Below are 15,683 nucleotides of genomic sequence, written 5' to 3' on the forward strand. Positions count from 1 at the left end.
CCACGCTTTTTGTCACGCGCGCGTGGACAATGACGCATTGAAACTACCTATGCCGCAAGTACCAACCTCATGACTTAGTAGTTAGAGTTCCGTGAGCTTGAACGACAGAGCCCTCTTTATTTATCTGTATTACTCCCTTGTTTTCCCGCACGGTCGGAACTCTAGCACGACGCGACGCGGCCTTGCGACAGACGAACCGGAAAGGGCAAAGACCCCGCAAACGATTCCAAGGACGATATCCGGTTTCCTGAGCTATGACAATCATTCAAATCCAAAGCAGATCCCGGCCAGACGCCTCGACCATCATGCGCCGACCCAAACAGTGCCTGCCTGCGCCCATTGCCGCCCAACCATGAGACGTTCGCTATACACGTCACAAGATCCCATGGGCAAATTGTCGCTTTGTCCCTCTCCACCATCATTACCAGCTCACGCCGCGTCTGCGACAGTATCCAGCATCGCCAGTAATACGCTTTCAAGCGTATTTGCGTAGCTATATATTCATTGTCAGGGTAAGGATCAACAGCGTGGTTACTGAGACTTACATCAAGCGTCAGCGTTCTCGAGCTGTTCACTTCTTGATCCCGGTAGACTCCGACTAAGCTTTCCGAGTCTTGAAAGAGGCCTGTCTTGAGACTGATGACAATGAACTGCATCCCAGGCCCTGCATGCTCGCGTATGTATTTTTTGATCTTGTCCACGTTGGCGTTGTCGAGAGCAGCATCAACCTCGTCCAGCACGAAAAACGGGCTAGGCTGGTAGCTGTGAATGGCGAACAGGAGTGCCAGCGCGGCCATCGTCTTCTCTCCTCCGGAAAGGTGCTCCATGTCCCGGAAACGCTTCAGCGGAGGCATGGCGTGGTATTTAATACCCGACAGGTACGGCATGTCCGTGTCCTCCTCGATATCTAGGTAAGCCTGTCCGCCCAAGGGGTATGCTTCGGAGCGGGTAAGATCCTTGTAGACGTGCGATATCTGGTCTTGGATGTGGGTGAATGCTTTGTTGAATAGGTCGTACCTCCTCTGTTTAATATTATTAAAGGCCTCCTTGGCAGCGTGCGCTGCTGTCTTGGAGTCCTCGTATTCCTGGTCAGTTTGCTTGAGCCGCGTTTCGACGCTCTCCAACCGCTCCATTGCTCGCATATTGGGGTTGAGCTTCTCCAATTCCGTCGTCAGGGCCGCAATTTTTTCCATCAAGGTGTCCTCGACGCTCGCATCATCGGACTGTTCCATGTTAGTAACCACCAGTCCAGCAGGGCCGCCTAGATCCCGTCCTGCTATACTAACCTCTTTCAAGTCGCTGCTCAGCCCGTCAAAATCGATCTCAATGCCGTGGTCATCGAGAGCAATGTCCATCATCTCCTCGTCTTCACCATCCACGTCCATGGCGTCAGGGTCTTGCCTAAGCAAGTCATCCTCGTTGGGCAGGTTATCAAGCGTGCCCTCAACAAGGGGGATCTGGATCTGCTCCAACCGACATCTCCGCAGCAATCCTGACTTGCTGGCGCTGTTCTTTTGGACCGTAGTCTCCAGGGCATTGATATCCCGTTGGCGCGCTTCGATGTCCTTACTGCGCCTCTGGAGTTCGGCTCGCGCCTCACTGACGGCCTGGTTTTTCTCTACCAAGTCCGCTTTGTGCTCCTCCAGCGTCTCGCGGAGCGCCTCTAGTTCGTCTTGCTCTTGACGCATCGCCGCCTCGATATTTGACTTCTCCTTGACATAGGACTTGATGTCCTGCTTGAGTCGGCGAATTTGCTCTTGCATCCGTCGGATTCGTGCCTCCGTGTCGCTGTGGCGCGTAACCTCCCATTTGAGACGGCTCTCCAGCCGCTGCTTCTGAACCTCGAACTGGCTTCGCCTCTCCGACACCTCTTGCTCGAATTTGCCCTGAGATGCTTCGTACGCACGGATGTCGCTGTACCCCAGCCGCCTGCAGAATTCGACGAATACTTGGTCCTCCACACGCGCAATGGCATCCTTGAACTCTTGTACCGTCTCCCGCGTGCTGTCGAGCTGCAACATGTGCTCCTTGTACTTCGGTTGGAGTTCCCGAAGCTGCCTTTTGTGACTGTCCAGTTCGCGCTTCTTGCTCGTCCAGTTTTGGTTGAACACGGCTGCCTCCTCCTTTGTCGCGGCCAGGCGGCGCTCCAAGCCTGCCAGCTCGATCTGTAGAGACTCTTCCACCGTGCCACGTCTATCGGCTTTCGGCAGCCGATCTATTTCGTCTCTCAATTTCGCGGCCATGCGCTGCAGGTTCTGCACATCAGCCTCCTCGAACCGCCTCTTGCCCCCCTTGGGTTCTGGGCCGCGACCACCAGTCATCAGGCCGGCTTTGTGGATAACATATCCCTCGAGGGTCACGGCCTTGACGTGGATTTTTCTCTCGTAACAGATGTGCTTTGCAATGTCCAGCGTGTCGCATACGACGGAGCTGCCACACGCATACGAGACAGCTCGCTCCACAGAGGGTTCAAAGTTGACCGTATCAATAGTCAGCCTGGCACCGGAGATGCCCTTGACAGCGGAATTGACAGCGTTGACCTTGATGTTGTCAAGTGGAATGAAGGTCATGGGTGCGAAGCGCTGCTCCTTCAGGTACTGGACGCAGTCAACCGCAGCCTTCTCCGTATCCACAACAACCGAGTCGAAGTCCCTCCCCAGGGCAACGATGACAGCTTCATCGTACTTTTTCTGTTTCGGCGTACACAAATCGCCGATGCGGCCACGGACACCGGGGAAGATGCGTTTCAGCGACGTGACCATCTCTTTCATGCGGGTCTCGCGGTCGTTTTGTCGTCTACCATCGTCGGCCTCTCGAAGCTTCCGGGCGACATCCTCAAGCTTCTCCTCGAGTTCGGTTCGCTTTTGATTGGTCCGCACTCGCTCTGATTGAAGCTGGTTGAACTCCTTCTTCTTGCCGGCAATCTCACTTGCGATGTCCTTGGCTGCTGCGTCTGCAGCGCTCCGTCTCTCGCCGGTGCTAGCCAGTTCGGCTTCGCACTTCTCGATAGCGGCCGATATGCTGTCCACCTTGCCCTTGAGATTGTTCACTGTAACCTCGTCTGCCTTGCGCTGTCGTTCGAGGTTCTCAAGTTTCGCTTGGTTGGCACCGGCCCGAGACATCACTTGAGCTCGTAGCAAATTATATTCTCTCCGATCCGCGTCGCTGATGTCTCTGCCTTGCTTCTTCATCTGCTCCTTGATGTCCTTCTCAAAGACCTCTTGAGCTTTGCCAACGCTTTCTATGTCTTTCTGGACTTTCTGCACGATATTGGCTTGATCGTCGAGTTCCTTGGACACCTTCTGGCTCTGAGACTGGAGCCGGTCGACATGCTGCGACGATTCGTGAACTTTTTCGTCGAAAGGAACGAGTGCATTTTCTCTGTCTTCAATATTCCTCTCTTTAAGCTTGATTTCCTTTTCGGTTCGGGCCACGACGCGTCCGGCCGCATTCTGCTCTTTCCGAGCCGCGTCGAGGCGAAGCTCATAAGATTCAATATTTCGTCGAAGTTCTTTGAGGTCCTCTTGATGGTCTTGAATGGCAGCACTGGATTCATCCATGGCTCTCTGAAAATGATAAAGCTTCCAGAGGCACTGCGTGATGATGGCCGCATCCTTTTCGTCCGTCTTCCTTTGGAAACTGTCGGCCTCCTTCTTCTGTTCGCGATATTGCTTGATCTCGGAGTTGATGCCGCGGCGCCTGTGCAGCTGGAAATTTTGATTATCGGCAGCCTGCTCAGCCTCTATTTGTAATTTCTCGTACTCAGTCTTGTACTCCAGGCTGCCAGAGATTTGTTCAATGAGGCGTGTTAGGTCCTGGGGAGACTGTGAAGCAATCGCTTCCACATCGCCTTGGAAGACCAGGAAGTTGCGGGCCTTGATCAAGATATTCTCCGTTTCCAAGGCCTCGTTGTATTGCTGCGCGGTGACGACGCGGTCGTTGATGCGATATTCGCTGGCGCCTTGGTTGGTGATTGCGCGCTTCCACTTCTGCTCTTCGCCAGCGTCATCTTCGTATACAGCCATTACCCAAGCCGTCTTTGGATCACCTCTGGAGGCCTTGTCGTCGGTGTCCGGCAGCCCGTTGGCATCTCCGTTCGCCTCGGCGGACCCGTCGTCATTGATCTTGGAAGTCTTCAGGACCCGCCCACGATATACGAGGTCTTTAAGATGAGCAGAGCGTAGATGAGATGACTTGATGCCCAAGACAAAGGAAATAGCATCCATGCTAGATCGAACACATTAGCGGGCGCTTGACAGGAACGACGACGAAACGCAGAGACTCACGAGTTGGACTTGCCGGATCCATTTGGGCCAATAATGGAGGTGAAGTACGAGTCGCCGAAGAGGAGGGTATGGTGGCCCTTGTACGACTTGAAGTCTGAGCTCGCAAGTTAGCGCAGAGCAGTCGTTGCGGCGAAAGGGTCCGACAGATACGCACTGAAGAGCTCGAGGCGGATGAGCTTGCCCATGGTCACGGCAGCTCAGCGACCATACGCCTCGGGGCGCAAAGTCTAGCGTCGGACGTGATCGGTCGAGGGGGGGTAGTTAATGGGCCTGAAGGACAGAGAGGACTGGCCGCAATGGACAACGGTCGTAAATCAAAGCTGTTGGTACCACCCGGGAAGGCTGCGCAAGTGTATCGGCGCGAGTATTGTCGGCGCGCGAGTGTCGAATGGTGAACGCGACAGCGCAGTCACTACTGGTGTCTAGATGCTCCAAGTCGAACGCTCTCAATATGGCAGTCCAATTCGAAATGGAACATTGAACCACGTCAAGGTTGCGAGGTGACGGTCGTCGGTGAGTTCAAGGCGCACTTGTGCATCGAGAAACGCGTCGCGCGTGGCCTGGGAGAGACTGTAGCCAGGGTGGGGAATTATTACCGCGAATGAGTGTATTCGCCGGGTGGTTCCAAGGGTGGTGCTGGGCCGTGCCCACTGTGAGCGATGCGGGGGTCGATGAGTCGCACTGTGAAAGCACGTGATTAACAGTGTGGCCCTGCGCTCAATGTATCAAACTTGCCGGTTACCCATCAATTCAATTCTATCACTACCTATAGATCATTAATATTCCGCTTTTCTTAATACGTCTAAATTCTATACTATTATTTAATAATTACTTAAGATTAAATAATAAATTTATATTTATATTTATAATTTTATTTATTATAATAATATTAAATAATATAAATATTTTAGAGTCTTATTAATAATAGTAGAAAAAAACATTTAGTTATATTTTAAACTCTACAAGTAGGAGCTATTCGAGAGTCTTGAAATGTAATGAAACTAGCAATGCGCTAGATTGCGCGTGCAGGGAGGATTGGTAGATGAGAGCTATCCAACCAGAGTCCAGAACATGACCACCTGCTTGGCTAACTAGCAGTTGGTGCGCACTGAGGAGGAAGGCTGTCGTGGACAGAAGTTTGCACGTGGCCCCGTGTTCCTACTGTTAGTATACTAGACCTGAACGTCTGCAACTTGCTGTACTTGCCTGTTCCCACTACCACTATCTTACTTCATGACCGCAGCGCAGTTGATGACTTCCATAAACGATGAGCATTTTGCACATCGACGTACCTGATGGTAGTATAAGCTGGGTAGATTGACGGGAGCCTCTAGCCCTGAGGCTCCTGGCGGAGGTTTCCCGCGCTGCTTTATGTGCGGCGCGGGTGGGCTGTGCTGGGCGACCAACTTACTGGGCTGTCGCGCTGGAAGCCGGCATGCAGGGTGGTGGTCACCCCCCCCCCTCTCTTCTCTTCTAGCACTCATCACTGAGGTGCAGGTGGGCTGGGTCCATCGGCCAAGGCACGGCCCAAATAGGCAACCATAGACCTCCTGCAGCTAGCAGACCAGGTGATACCGTCAACGCAATCGTGACATGCCCGCCTGGCATCTTGCTCTTGTTCACATCACAACACGATTACCTTCCTTCCGTCTCACTTGAGCGCCGACCCGTTCTGTCTCCTTTATCGACGACTGGTTTGGCAGCAATACGCCCAACACCACTTGGCAACTTGAAATGCACGCGCATGCCAGCTCCCCAGATCAACACGCCGCTGCTAACCTGCCTTGCTCGCAGAGTTCCGGACGTTAGGCCACGTCAGGGACGTGCTGTCCCTAGCGTCGAGCTTCGCAACACCTCGTCTAGTGCGACCTCGAAGACCTCGTTGTACCTCTCCGATAGCACATCCGCGTTTCGATTCGTGGACGCGCCGCGCCCACTTGGCGTTGTACGCACTCACGGCCCAGGCTTCGGTCCAGCGAGCTGCATGAAGCAACGACGGCCTTGACCGAGCCAAGCATTGCCGTTTTAACTGCCGGCGATCTAGACAATAACCATGGATGGTGATGTTGTAGGGGCTCCCATGCCAGCCGTTGCTGCTGGCGTCAGCGGCCCCGATCAAGATGTATCCTCCCTCCTCAGCTCGTCGCCGCCCGATGGTGCCATACTCGAATCTCCTTCCCTCAGCGCCACGACATCAAAAAGCCCCAGGCTCTCGCGAAATCCATCCTTCTCCGGTAGCAGCTCCTATCAGGATGACTGGGACCCTTTGCCGCCCCTCGACCGTCTGACCGTCCTTGACCTACTCGACAACTTCGCTCTGCCACATCAGCTGGAGAAGCTTCAAAAGGGTATTTCAGCTCAGACACGCAAGGTCCGCCGTTCCAGAGACGCCTTCAAATCCAAAACTCAGCTGGCACGCGATCGCATGGTGGAAGAATGGCGTCGCCGTGTCCCATCAGCCGATGAACAACTTGATCGATACAGAAAGCGCATGCGCCAGCGCGTCGACAAGCTCGGCAAACAGTGGAACGATACCAAAGCCATCAGCCTGCGGGAGAAGATATCCTTCATCTGCGGCGTTATGAACATATTCATCAGCGGATACCTCATCGGCGGCTTCCCGCAGTACTTTCATCTCTGGTATACGGCACAGCTGGTATATTTCATGCCCATCAGGTTCTTTACATATCACCGCCGTGGCTACCACTACTTCCTGGCTGATCTCTGCTATTTTGTCAACGTGCTCCTGAGCCTTAGTATATGGGTCTTCCCTGGCTCGAAGCGGCTCTTCACCTCCGCCTATTGTCTGGCGTTCGGCAACAACGCTGTCGCCATCATCATGTGGCGCAACTCTCTCGTATTCCACAGCTTCGACAAGGTCACCTCTCTCTTCATCCACATCATGCCGTGTGCCACGCTTCACTGCATCGTTCATCTGTATCCCGAGGCACTGCAGAAAGAACGGTTCCCCGCCATTTGGACCATCAAACACTCTGCCCCCGGCTCGCCCACTGCGTATGCCAACGTTGTGTCCATGTTAGCTTGGAGCACCTTGCCATACGCATTCTGGCAGCTGAGCTACTATTTCTTCATTACCGTGCGCCGCAGGGAAAAGATTGCTGCAGGCCGCCCCACGTCTTTCACCTGGTTGCGACGCTCGTACTCCAAAACTTGGATCGGCAAGGTTGTCCTGTCCCTCCCAGATGCTCTACAAGAGTCGGCCTTCATGTTGATTCAATACTGCTATGCGGTGCTTACCATGCTTCCTTGTCCCTTGTGGTTCATGAGCCGATACGCCTCTTCTGCATTCCTGTTGGTAGTCTTCGCCTGGAGTATTTACAACGGCTCGACCTACTATATTGACGTTTTTGGTAAACGTTTTCAGAAGGAGCTGGAGGCTATGAAAGCCGAAGTTCTGAAATGGCAGACCACACCGGAGCTCATGCTTCAGTCGCCGCTCATCACGCCGCACCCCGATGCGCCGTCAGCACAGGCAGCGGCTGGCTTGGCCACACAGCCTATCGACGCGGCCGCAGACGCCAGTCATGATGTACCCTCTGGAAACAAATCACCCAGTTGGGACAGTGTCAAGGGTCGCAACCAGGCTCTTGAAAATATCCCGCTTCTGGACGAAAGCATACCCATATCAGCGACTGGTGTGGAAGGCGGGGCTAGAGACATGGCTCGTGAGCGGAGAGCCGGGAACGAGCTTGATTCTTGATGCGGGCTTGAACGCCAACGGTGGCTACTCCAGTGTCTCTTTCGTGGTCGAAAGCTCGTATCCGCACATGGAGCATTGATTGGCTGCACCGCCATGCGATCGGTCAGTTTCGCGTCTAAGAGATTGGGAGACAGGTTCTCGTAGGTGGATAGGTGTTCTGGTGTCTTCTTTTGTTGCGTCTGTTGGACAAGACATCCTCGCTGCATCGTCAATCAGATGGATGTGCGTGCAGTCTCTGAAGTGGCCGAATAGGACGACCGCCCGCAATAGATCCATATGGCAACCGACCATGACCTACCTTTGTGAGGTTTTCTGTGGTTGGCGTTCGTTATGCGGACGTCAGGACGCGTTGTAATACAGTAGTCAAGATGTAAAGAGTAGTTTGATTCTTGCGTCGAGAAGCGTCACCTTCTCTGGATTGCGCTATGCCCGAATAAAATGCCAACAATAATCGCTACACAGACGCTACTTGCCCCGTGCAGCCCCAAACACCCTTTTCTCGCCCGCAAGTCCATGGACACCGTATCGACATTCAGTTAGCACTGAAGTTGAGTGGTGGCAAAGTAAAGGCAGCCCACAAGCGCCACTGTCTAGACAAACCCAATGAGCGAAGGAAAGAGCGAAGACTCTCACCATTAGTGCTGTTCGTATTGAACCAAATGGCGCCAAGGAAGCTCGACAGGCCCACGGTTGGCTGAGCCTGAACATGCCCATTTCCCTTAGACCGTTATGTCGATGCGCATGTTGAGAGCCTTATCGAATGATGCCCCAGTCCGCCAGTCGTCCACCGCCATTCTCTCCTTCTTCTCGGGCTCCTGGCCGACGGCCAAAGACAGACCAAAAGCGCAGCGTCTCGTCCCCTGCGCCCGTCACGACCACGCGGCCGTCTGGGCTCATAGCCAAGTACAGCACACGATACGTATGACCTGTCAAGCTCGCAACCTGCGTCATTGAAGGGTACTTCCACACGACAATCTGGTTCTGACTGTACCCGTGTGTGGACACAATCTCATTGGAGTTCTTTGACCAGGCAATATTGCAGACCTGGCTACCCGTGTCGATTTCGTTGATGACCGATCCCTTGACTGTGTCGTGGAAGATGATGCGTCGATCAGCTGTGCCTCCGCCGGAAGCGAGTAGACCTCGTTGGTGTGGAGACCATGAGATGGCCTTTACGGCTGCGGTGTGGTCCGAGAACTTCCACAGTGGTGTGTCCGAGAGCTTATCCCAGACCATCAACTTGTTGTCGTTTCCCCCACTGGCGAGCTGGCCATCTTCGCAGTTCCACTTGAGACCGCAGACTTCCTGCTTGTGTCCAACGAGCTTTCTGAGCCACTGATCAGGAGCCCGAACGTCCCGATGGTATATCAGTCTGTCACGCGATCCCGATGTCAGGATGTGTGTGTTCCAGGCCAGCGACCCTACGCGCGCCGTGTGCCCGGTCATCGTCCGTAACCGTCTCGTCTTCTCAGCGTCCCAAATCTGGACAAGCCCCTTCCCAGTACCAATAGCCAGGTGGGTTCCCTTTTGGATCCATGAGACGCTGGTGACAGTATCGTCCTCGAGCGTGCAAAGTTTGTTGACCTTACTTGTCTGGGCGTTCCACATGTAGACGCTGGATCCCAACCCGACACCCAGCACGTTTGCGCTTCCCCAATCAACCAGATTCAGGTAAAAATCATCGGCGAGCTCGGGGGCATCCAGAACCTTGTATGGTACCTTGCTCACCGCCCGAGGTTGTCTTCGGGGGCTCAGGAGCAGCTGCTGGCTTCCAAACCGGACTGGCGAAAGGCTGTAGATTTCGGCTCTCGTGTCCAGATTGGGCCCATGACGACTCTGCGGCGTTTTTGTGGGCGTTGGGTGGCCTGCCACATGGCTTTGGTGGCGTGGTGACATGTATGAGAAGAGGTTCTTGTGAGGTGTGGACGGAGTCAGGGAAGAAGGAAGCGACGGAGCCGAGCCGTTGATCGGCGGCGTATGTGCGCGCGCACCATTGTTCGCATGGGCCTGAACAGACGACGAAAGTGCATTCTCAGAAGCCAGTACGGGAGTCGATGCTTGAGGCACCGAGCTGTCGAAGAGCTCAGCCCGAAGCAGAGTGGAAAACGTGCGGTTTGCTTCCTCGGCTATCCGTGGAGATTAGCGTTCCTCTTCTTGAGTGGAGACTAAAGGGATCAGGACACTCACTCTTTTGAAAATGAAGTTCGCCATGTGGCGTACGTTTCTTCTGTCTTGAGGGTGTGGCTGGCGACCCGTCGTCGTGGAGAAGGCTGAAGCTGGCTTGGAGGTCCTGGCCGGCGCGAGAAGGTATGAACCTGGAGTTCTATCAGCGTCTGATTCGTTTCAAGTGCTATAGGGGGAGGGCGCAGTACCGGTCACCGTTTATTCTTTGCCGTTTGCGATGGGGGCTAGCACTTGGCGTGCTCTCTCGATGGGGCCGTTGAAGCTCTCTTAGCAAAGCGCTATCAACGACTTGCGCTTCCACGGCGGCCGACCTTCCAGCCCCATCGCTGGCCCTTGTACGACTGCGTATCCTCCCAGACCCGTCGCCATCACCACCTTGTCTAACTTCTGAGGAAAGTTGGTCGGACAGGGGAGGGGGCGTAGACGGCCTGGCAGGACTGTGCATGGTGGGTGTCCTGGTATCACTGATACTCCGCTTGGAGGAGGAGCCCGTTACCGCCGGGCCCGCGGCTTCGGGTTGCATGGCACGAACAATGCCGAAGATGGTGAGTTTGGATTCGGGGTGGCTGGTGTCGGAATTTGCGCGAGACCTCGCGGTGGGAGAACTGCTCAGAATAGAGCCAGACTCGCGTTCCGAGGTGGCTGTCGATTGGAGAATCCCGGACGTGCGATAAGGTCGTGGATGATGGATGGTCCGGAGCTCTGCCTTGGGTCCTTGCGACGACCATCCAGAGACGTTACCAGCTTGAGTGCTTCTACGCCGGCAGCTCCCTGCGTCTCCTGCGCAGCACCCTCGTGGACCGCGTGGCACTATTCCGGAGGTTGAAGGCGCATTACCCGATTGTGAAAGCTCGAGGACTCGGGGGTTGTGGCAGGAGAGGCTGTCCGAAGGGAGTTCACGAGGCAAAACGGGCGGTGGCAGCGAAGGGCGGGATGGAGTCGACGTGCAGGAGGGGGGAATGCGGTAAGCGGAAAAGCTGCGGCGATGCCAAAGACGGCCGGCAAACAGCAGTGTTTGCCTCAGATGGTAGGTGAGGGGATGCGTCGCGCGGGGGGCGGCACCGTGGGGAGAGTCGTATGAGCGAAGCGTGAAGTGATTGACGACGAGTGTGGTTGACAGCTGGAGGAGGTTGAATGAATGGAATGCTTGGGGGGTGGCGTCGGCGGCGACGGCGGCGGGCGGGCGGCGCGCTAAGGAGACCAGGCGGGATTTGGCCCAATTAGGGCGGGCGGGACGTGCCTGTGAGCCACCCACGGCTGGGGGGGACCAGCCTAGGGGACGGCGGTACCTGCTACGTCCCTGGGTTCACGGCGTACTGAGATGTCGCTCAGGGCGCTGCAGCTGTCGCAGCCGCCGTGCCGCGTTCGTGCTGTTGTTGTTTGACTACCTGCCCTACGTTGTTGTCCCCTCGTGCCGCGCTGGTGCGAGAGAGGCGTTCCCCATGGTGGCTCCAGCCACGTTCAATGAGCACAGCCAGTCGGGCAGGCGTTTTGATTGAGCTACGTATACGGAGTAGGTAGTAAGTAGGTACAGTTGCTGCTGCAGCGCCTACTTCAAAGGTAAATAGTATCGACGTGTCACACACATGAACGCCCACATGGTGGTTCTGGGCCATTGAGCGCATAGTCGAAACATCCAAAATCGACTCACTGCTGTTGCCAAGCGCCTCTGCACGATGCTTGCAGTACAATCGGCCCCAAAACCTAGAAAAGTTGAGGACCAACCTGTGCGAAAGCCTGTAGATGGAGGCTCTCAGGTGAACGCTTCGCTGGCTGCCCTGCCATGTTCTCTGCGCAAGGGAGCGAGGTTCGCGAAGCTAGATCAATGGCAGCATCGTCGGCATGTGAAAGCCACGCCGAATTGTTCCACGCCAGCGGAATAAAACGTCTCTCAGCCGTTGCTTTGCGCAGCGGCATCAAGTATCAAGCAACCCTTCTTTCGACGCGTCGGCGGCACCAAGTGAACGAGCAGAATATGCCCGACGTGCGCATACAGTTGCTGTGTGTTTATCTGCTTCAAGGGCGCGCTGCCTGTTTGGTACTGGCTGTTGTTTTCCCCATCGCGTGTATGTATGTATGCACCACTACTAAAATGTCAATGAAGCGGGCTAGCGGCTGCTGTTCGTTTGCTTCCATGTTGTTGTTTATTTTGTCCTCACACAAAGGCGGCGCGCGTGGTGCCACTGCCGCCGTATCAGGTACGTACCTTAGGTACCTACACATGTAGCCCCTCAGTGCCAACTTCTATTGGTCCCTACCCACTAGGTAAGTATCTGGTAGGTATCTTAGGTAGGTACCGAGGCAGACCGTTGCTTTACGTACTACTATACTGTACCTACTAGTCCATCGCCGCATCTCCGTGCGAGACACGACGAAACGGAAAAGTCAGCCCGAGTTAGACCCCCGTCAGCCACAGCACCAGCTGTGTCTGCGAAGCTTTCTTACCTGGCTTGCCTAGATGCGAAACACTACATACTACCTTAGCAAGTGCGAGTGACTGCCCATGACTCTGCTCCGCACGAAGCGTTACTATATCTTACATGAATGCGTAGAGATACCCGCTTACAAGGTTAGTGCTAAACATAAGGGAGCATAATTAAGATATTAGCCAACTACTAACGTTATTAACGCGGCACCGCGGCAAAGCAAACCCAACCTGCCTGGGTAATAAACGGCACGACCACGCTGTTGAGGTACGAAATAGCCTCGCGTATGTCCGGCAGAACCAGCATCTAGGCCTTGCGGGACGCGTCTGGCCGTTGCGCCCCTCGAGCGCCGTGGAAACAACGCACACGTGGCGTAGCCCCGACGATGTCCCCTCTCCCCCTGCGTGGCGTCGCGCCTGGTCAGACCGCGCACGACGCATCAGTTTCGCGTCACGCGTTTTTAAAGTGCCGCCCAACGCGAGTCGCACAACCGCCACAGCTGCACCTGGAGCCAACACAGGTCCAAGATGCCCTTGCTACTTTGGACGAAGCATCCGCGGCTATTGTCACCACAAGGCATACCTGACATCTCGTCGAAACATCCTGGTACTACTAGGTAGTATGCGGGTAAACAGGTAGATCATTCAATTCTGCGGCTGAACCCGACTCTTCCCATGTCAGATAGGCTCCTGGCCTAGTGTCAAGCAACAGCCCTCCTCACATCAGCCCCTAACCCCCTCTGCATCTTGTACGCCATCGCCGCGTACTCGTGTGTGTCTATTTGTATCTACCAAGGTCTTTCCATATGGTAGCGGCGACAAAGGAAAATTCCAAACGCTTGTGGAGTGTTCGCGGAAACAAAGAAAGTAAAGTTCCAAGGGTATGCCATTTCCGTGCATGTCGCTGTTCATTCGGGACTGGTATCACGCTTTTGGCTCAGCTTGCGACAAAAGCCGCTGCCGCAGGCCGTTGCAAACGTCTTCGAAGCCCCCAATGACCTCGCCGCACACCCCAGCGCATTCTCTTTTCTGTAACCTCTCCCCCCAATTCCCACGGCTGAGCCATCGCTCGCCTTCTTCTCGCAGCTCATCTTCTCGTCGCATCTCAGCCACCAATTCCTTGGCGCTCTTGAGTTTCCGCGTCGCACTCGAAGTGGTTTGGCGCGACATGTGCAGCGTGTCCGAGAGATAGCTCAATGTCTGTATCAAATCTGCTGTGACAGAGTGAAGCGCTGCGAGTGAGTTGAACGCCGATGTCGATGGCCGAGGCATGGCGTCTGATAGGGACAACAGAAGTGGAACGAGATCATCTACAATGTCGACATCTGGCGGAGGCGCCAAAGGTGACAGCAGCGGGAATGTAAGGCTGTGAAGCTGTCGTGTCTGGTGGGCAAGGTGTGTGGTCAACGCTGTGTGAGCCGTGATCAACCTATGTTTCGACCAGTGTCAGTGATTTGTCGGTACAAGTCAATGGGACGTCGCGAACTGGCAGGAGTCTCACCTCGAGGCACTCCCCTCCACCACCGACTGCGATCCCAAGTCCCGCAGACCACCTGTGACTCGTTGGAATATGTCGTCTGCAGATCCCCCAAGGCTCCCCGTTCCACGCCTAGCCAGAGACTCGACGGCGTCAATCCTGGCGATCAAGGTAGGCGGCATGCCCGCGGCGTCGAGGTCCGAGTCTGAACCATATTCACTGCCGTCGTACTCGCTTTCCTTTCGCTGATGAGCTCTCCTGTAAGGTGAGGGTATGCCGAGTGCGTCGTCCTTGCCTCGCGCGCCACCATCTTCTACCCAGCTGCCGCCCGCGGTCGAGTTCTTGTGTCGCTCTATCGCTGTTGCATCGACCGCATTGGCGTGACCATCGTCGGCCGTCTCGCCCGTGTCCACCTGACGCGGCAGCTCGTCATCGTCGTCATCGTCATCCTCCCCCTCTTCAGAGTCAGTGAGTGCATCGGCGAGTTCGTCTGCCAAGTTCCCCATGCCGTTGCCTGAAGCAGCAACGCCACCAAGCATGTGGAGCTCCAGAGAGTCCTGGTGGACTATGCTGCTCCCATCGTGCAGGGAAGACTTGGACAGGCGCCGCACATGCGGAGACGCCTGGACACTGTCGATAGCCGACGAGTTGCGCGAATGTCGCGGCGTGCGCGGTGAGGACGGCATGGCCAATATTCTTCGGGCGAGGTGGGGGTGGTTGAAAGCGAGTCGGGGGCGCAAGAGCGAGAGCGAGAGCGGCAACGCAGTGACGATTGTGGAGGCGCCCTTCCGTCACGGCCGCCGGCGGCGCGATTCCAGCCCGTGGGCCAACCAACAAAGGAAGGATTGTGTGATGCGCCCCCTTTTGTGAACTCAGCCGCTGGAAGTGGTGGACTGCCCTGCAGGCGACCGGTGCTCTAGAGTTGTTTGGGTGGGCGGTCAAGCAAGACGGCCGGACGATAGCGGGACTCGCAAGGTGGATGCCAGTCTATCCTACTGAGCACCGGGGCGCTGTTCGACTCGGCCCGAGTTTTGATGGTGACGGGGGCCTGCTCGTTTGCATGAGCAGAAGTTGGCGGGACTGTAAGGTAAGTAGTAGCAATATTCTTAACCAGGGGTCAAACCTTAGTACCCAGGTAATGAAGAGGATACTACCTTGACTTTGGCAGGGGTTCGGAAATCGAGTGCTAACTTACTACCGGGTACTGCAATATCCAGCTTCCACATCCTCGAGGTGCGTTGGTCAACGTGCCACTAGCATGATCCCAAAGGCGAGCGCCCACTCGTGCCTGACGTCCAAACTGTGGTCGGTAAAGTACGTGTAGGTACATAATTCGAGCGGGCCAGTGACGCAGAAGCCCATTGGCGCCTCTTGGTGCGCGCAAAGTGCCAACCTCCTGTACCTTAGTGGTACCTGTGATAGAGGCACTTACAGGTACAAAGGGGGGGCGATCAACGCACGGCCCTCATAAGCCTCTTCGTGTTCCCCCTGTCACGCTGTGGGTCGTGGTGGCCCAACGACGTCCATTATTAGCTAAGCCTCCAAGTTTCTCTTTTTGTCTGCTAGGTTCGAAGTACGTATCTACTTCGT

General features: G+C 55.3%; 4 protein-coding genes across 4 annotated transcripts; 1 reads left to right on the forward strand and 3 right to left on the reverse strand.

The window, feature by feature from the left end:
• Positions 1-42: 42 nt before the first annotated feature.
• On the reverse strand, positions 43-4,865 carry SMC1 (Structural maintenance of chromosomes protein 1). The gene is made up of 4 exons (XM_047991938.1): positions 4,441-4,865; positions 4,287-4,380; positions 546-4,227; positions 43-493 (listed from the first exon to the last, which is right to left on the reverse strand). The coding sequence occupies exons 1-4, from the start codon at positions 4,469-4,471 to the stop codon at positions 476-478; spliced, it is 3,825 nt and encodes a 1,274-aa protein (XP_047847951.1). The 5' UTR covers positions 4,472-4,865; the 3' UTR covers positions 43-475.
• Positions 4,866-5,881: 1,016 nt separating this feature from the next.
• Positions 5,882-8,453, forward strand: JDV02_010212 (uncharacterized protein). The gene is made up of 2 exons (XM_047991939.1): positions 5,882-6,022; positions 6,081-8,453. Exon 2 carries the CDS (start codon positions 6,340-6,342, stop codon positions 8,005-8,007), a length of 1,668 nt encoding a protein of 555 aa, XP_047847952.1. The 5' UTR covers positions 5,882-6,022; positions 6,081-6,339; the 3' UTR covers positions 8,008-8,453.
• CDH1 (substrate-specific activator of APC-dependent proteolysis) lies at positions 8,371-11,314 on the reverse strand. Its single transcript, XM_047991940.1, has 3 exons — positions 10,380-11,314; positions 10,195-10,322; positions 8,371-10,133 (listed from the first exon to the last, which is right to left on the reverse strand). Exons 1-3 carry the CDS (start codon positions 10,712-10,714, stop codon positions 8,761-8,763), a joined length of 1,836 nt encoding a protein of 611 aa, XP_047847953.1. The 5' UTR covers positions 10,715-11,314; the 3' UTR covers positions 8,371-8,760.
• A 1,927-nt stretch (positions 11,315-13,241) lies between these two features.
• Positions 13,242-15,513, reverse strand: JDV02_010214 (uncharacterized protein). The gene is made up of 2 exons (XM_047991941.1): positions 14,118-15,513; positions 13,242-14,045 (listed from the first exon to the last, which is right to left on the reverse strand). The coding sequence occupies exons 1-2, from the start codon at positions 14,777-14,779 to the stop codon at positions 13,541-13,543; spliced, it is 1,167 nt and encodes a 388-aa protein (XP_047847954.1). The 5' UTR covers positions 14,780-15,513; the 3' UTR covers positions 13,242-13,540.
• Positions 15,514-15,683: the final 170 nt, after the last annotated feature.

This window comes from Purpureocillium takamizusanense, chromosome 11 (assembly GCF_022605165.1).
Source record: "Purpureocillium takamizusanense chromosome 11, complete sequence".
Lineage (NCBI taxonomy): Eukaryota > Fungi > Ascomycota > Sordariomycetes > Hypocreales > Ophiocordycipitaceae > Purpureocillium > Purpureocillium takamizusanense.

Bases quoted from the DNA above. Each gene is read 5' to 3' on its own strand.
- SMC1 (XM_047991938.1), bottom strand. From the start codon at position 4,471: ATGGGCAAGCTCATCCGCCTCGAGCTCTTCA. The intron at 4,381-4,440 runs GTGCGTATCTGT...TTGCGAGCTCAG, and splicing joins CATCCGCCTCGAGCTCTTCA to ACTTCAAGTCGTACAAGGGC. The intron at 4,228-4,286 runs GTGAGTCTCTGC...TGTTCGATCTAG, and splicing joins GGATCCGGCAAGTCCAACTC to CATGGATGCTATTTCCTTTG.
- JDV02_010212 (XM_047991939.1), top strand. From the start codon at position 6,340: ATGGATGGTGATGTTGTAGGGGCTCCCATGCCAGCCGTTGCTGCTGGC.
- CDH1 (XM_047991940.1), bottom strand. From the start codon at position 10,714: ATGCAACCCGAAGCCGCGGGCCCGGCGGTAACGGGCTCCTCCTCCAAG. The intron at 10,323-10,379 runs GTACTGCGCCCT...ATAGAACTCCAG, and splicing joins CAAAGAATAAACGGTGACCG to GTTCATACCTTCTCGCGCCG. The intron at 10,134-10,194 runs GTGAGTGTCCTG...CTCCACGGATAG, and splicing joins CGAACTTCATTTTCAAAAGA to CCGAGGAAGCAAACCGCACG.
- JDV02_010214 (XM_047991941.1), bottom strand. From the start codon at position 14,779: ATGCCGTCCTCACCGCGCACGCCGCGACATTCGCGCAACTCGTCGGCT. The intron at 14,046-14,117 runs GTGAGACTCCTG...GTCGAAACATAG, and splicing joins GTGGAGGGGAGTGCCTCGAG to GTTGATCACGGCTCACACAG.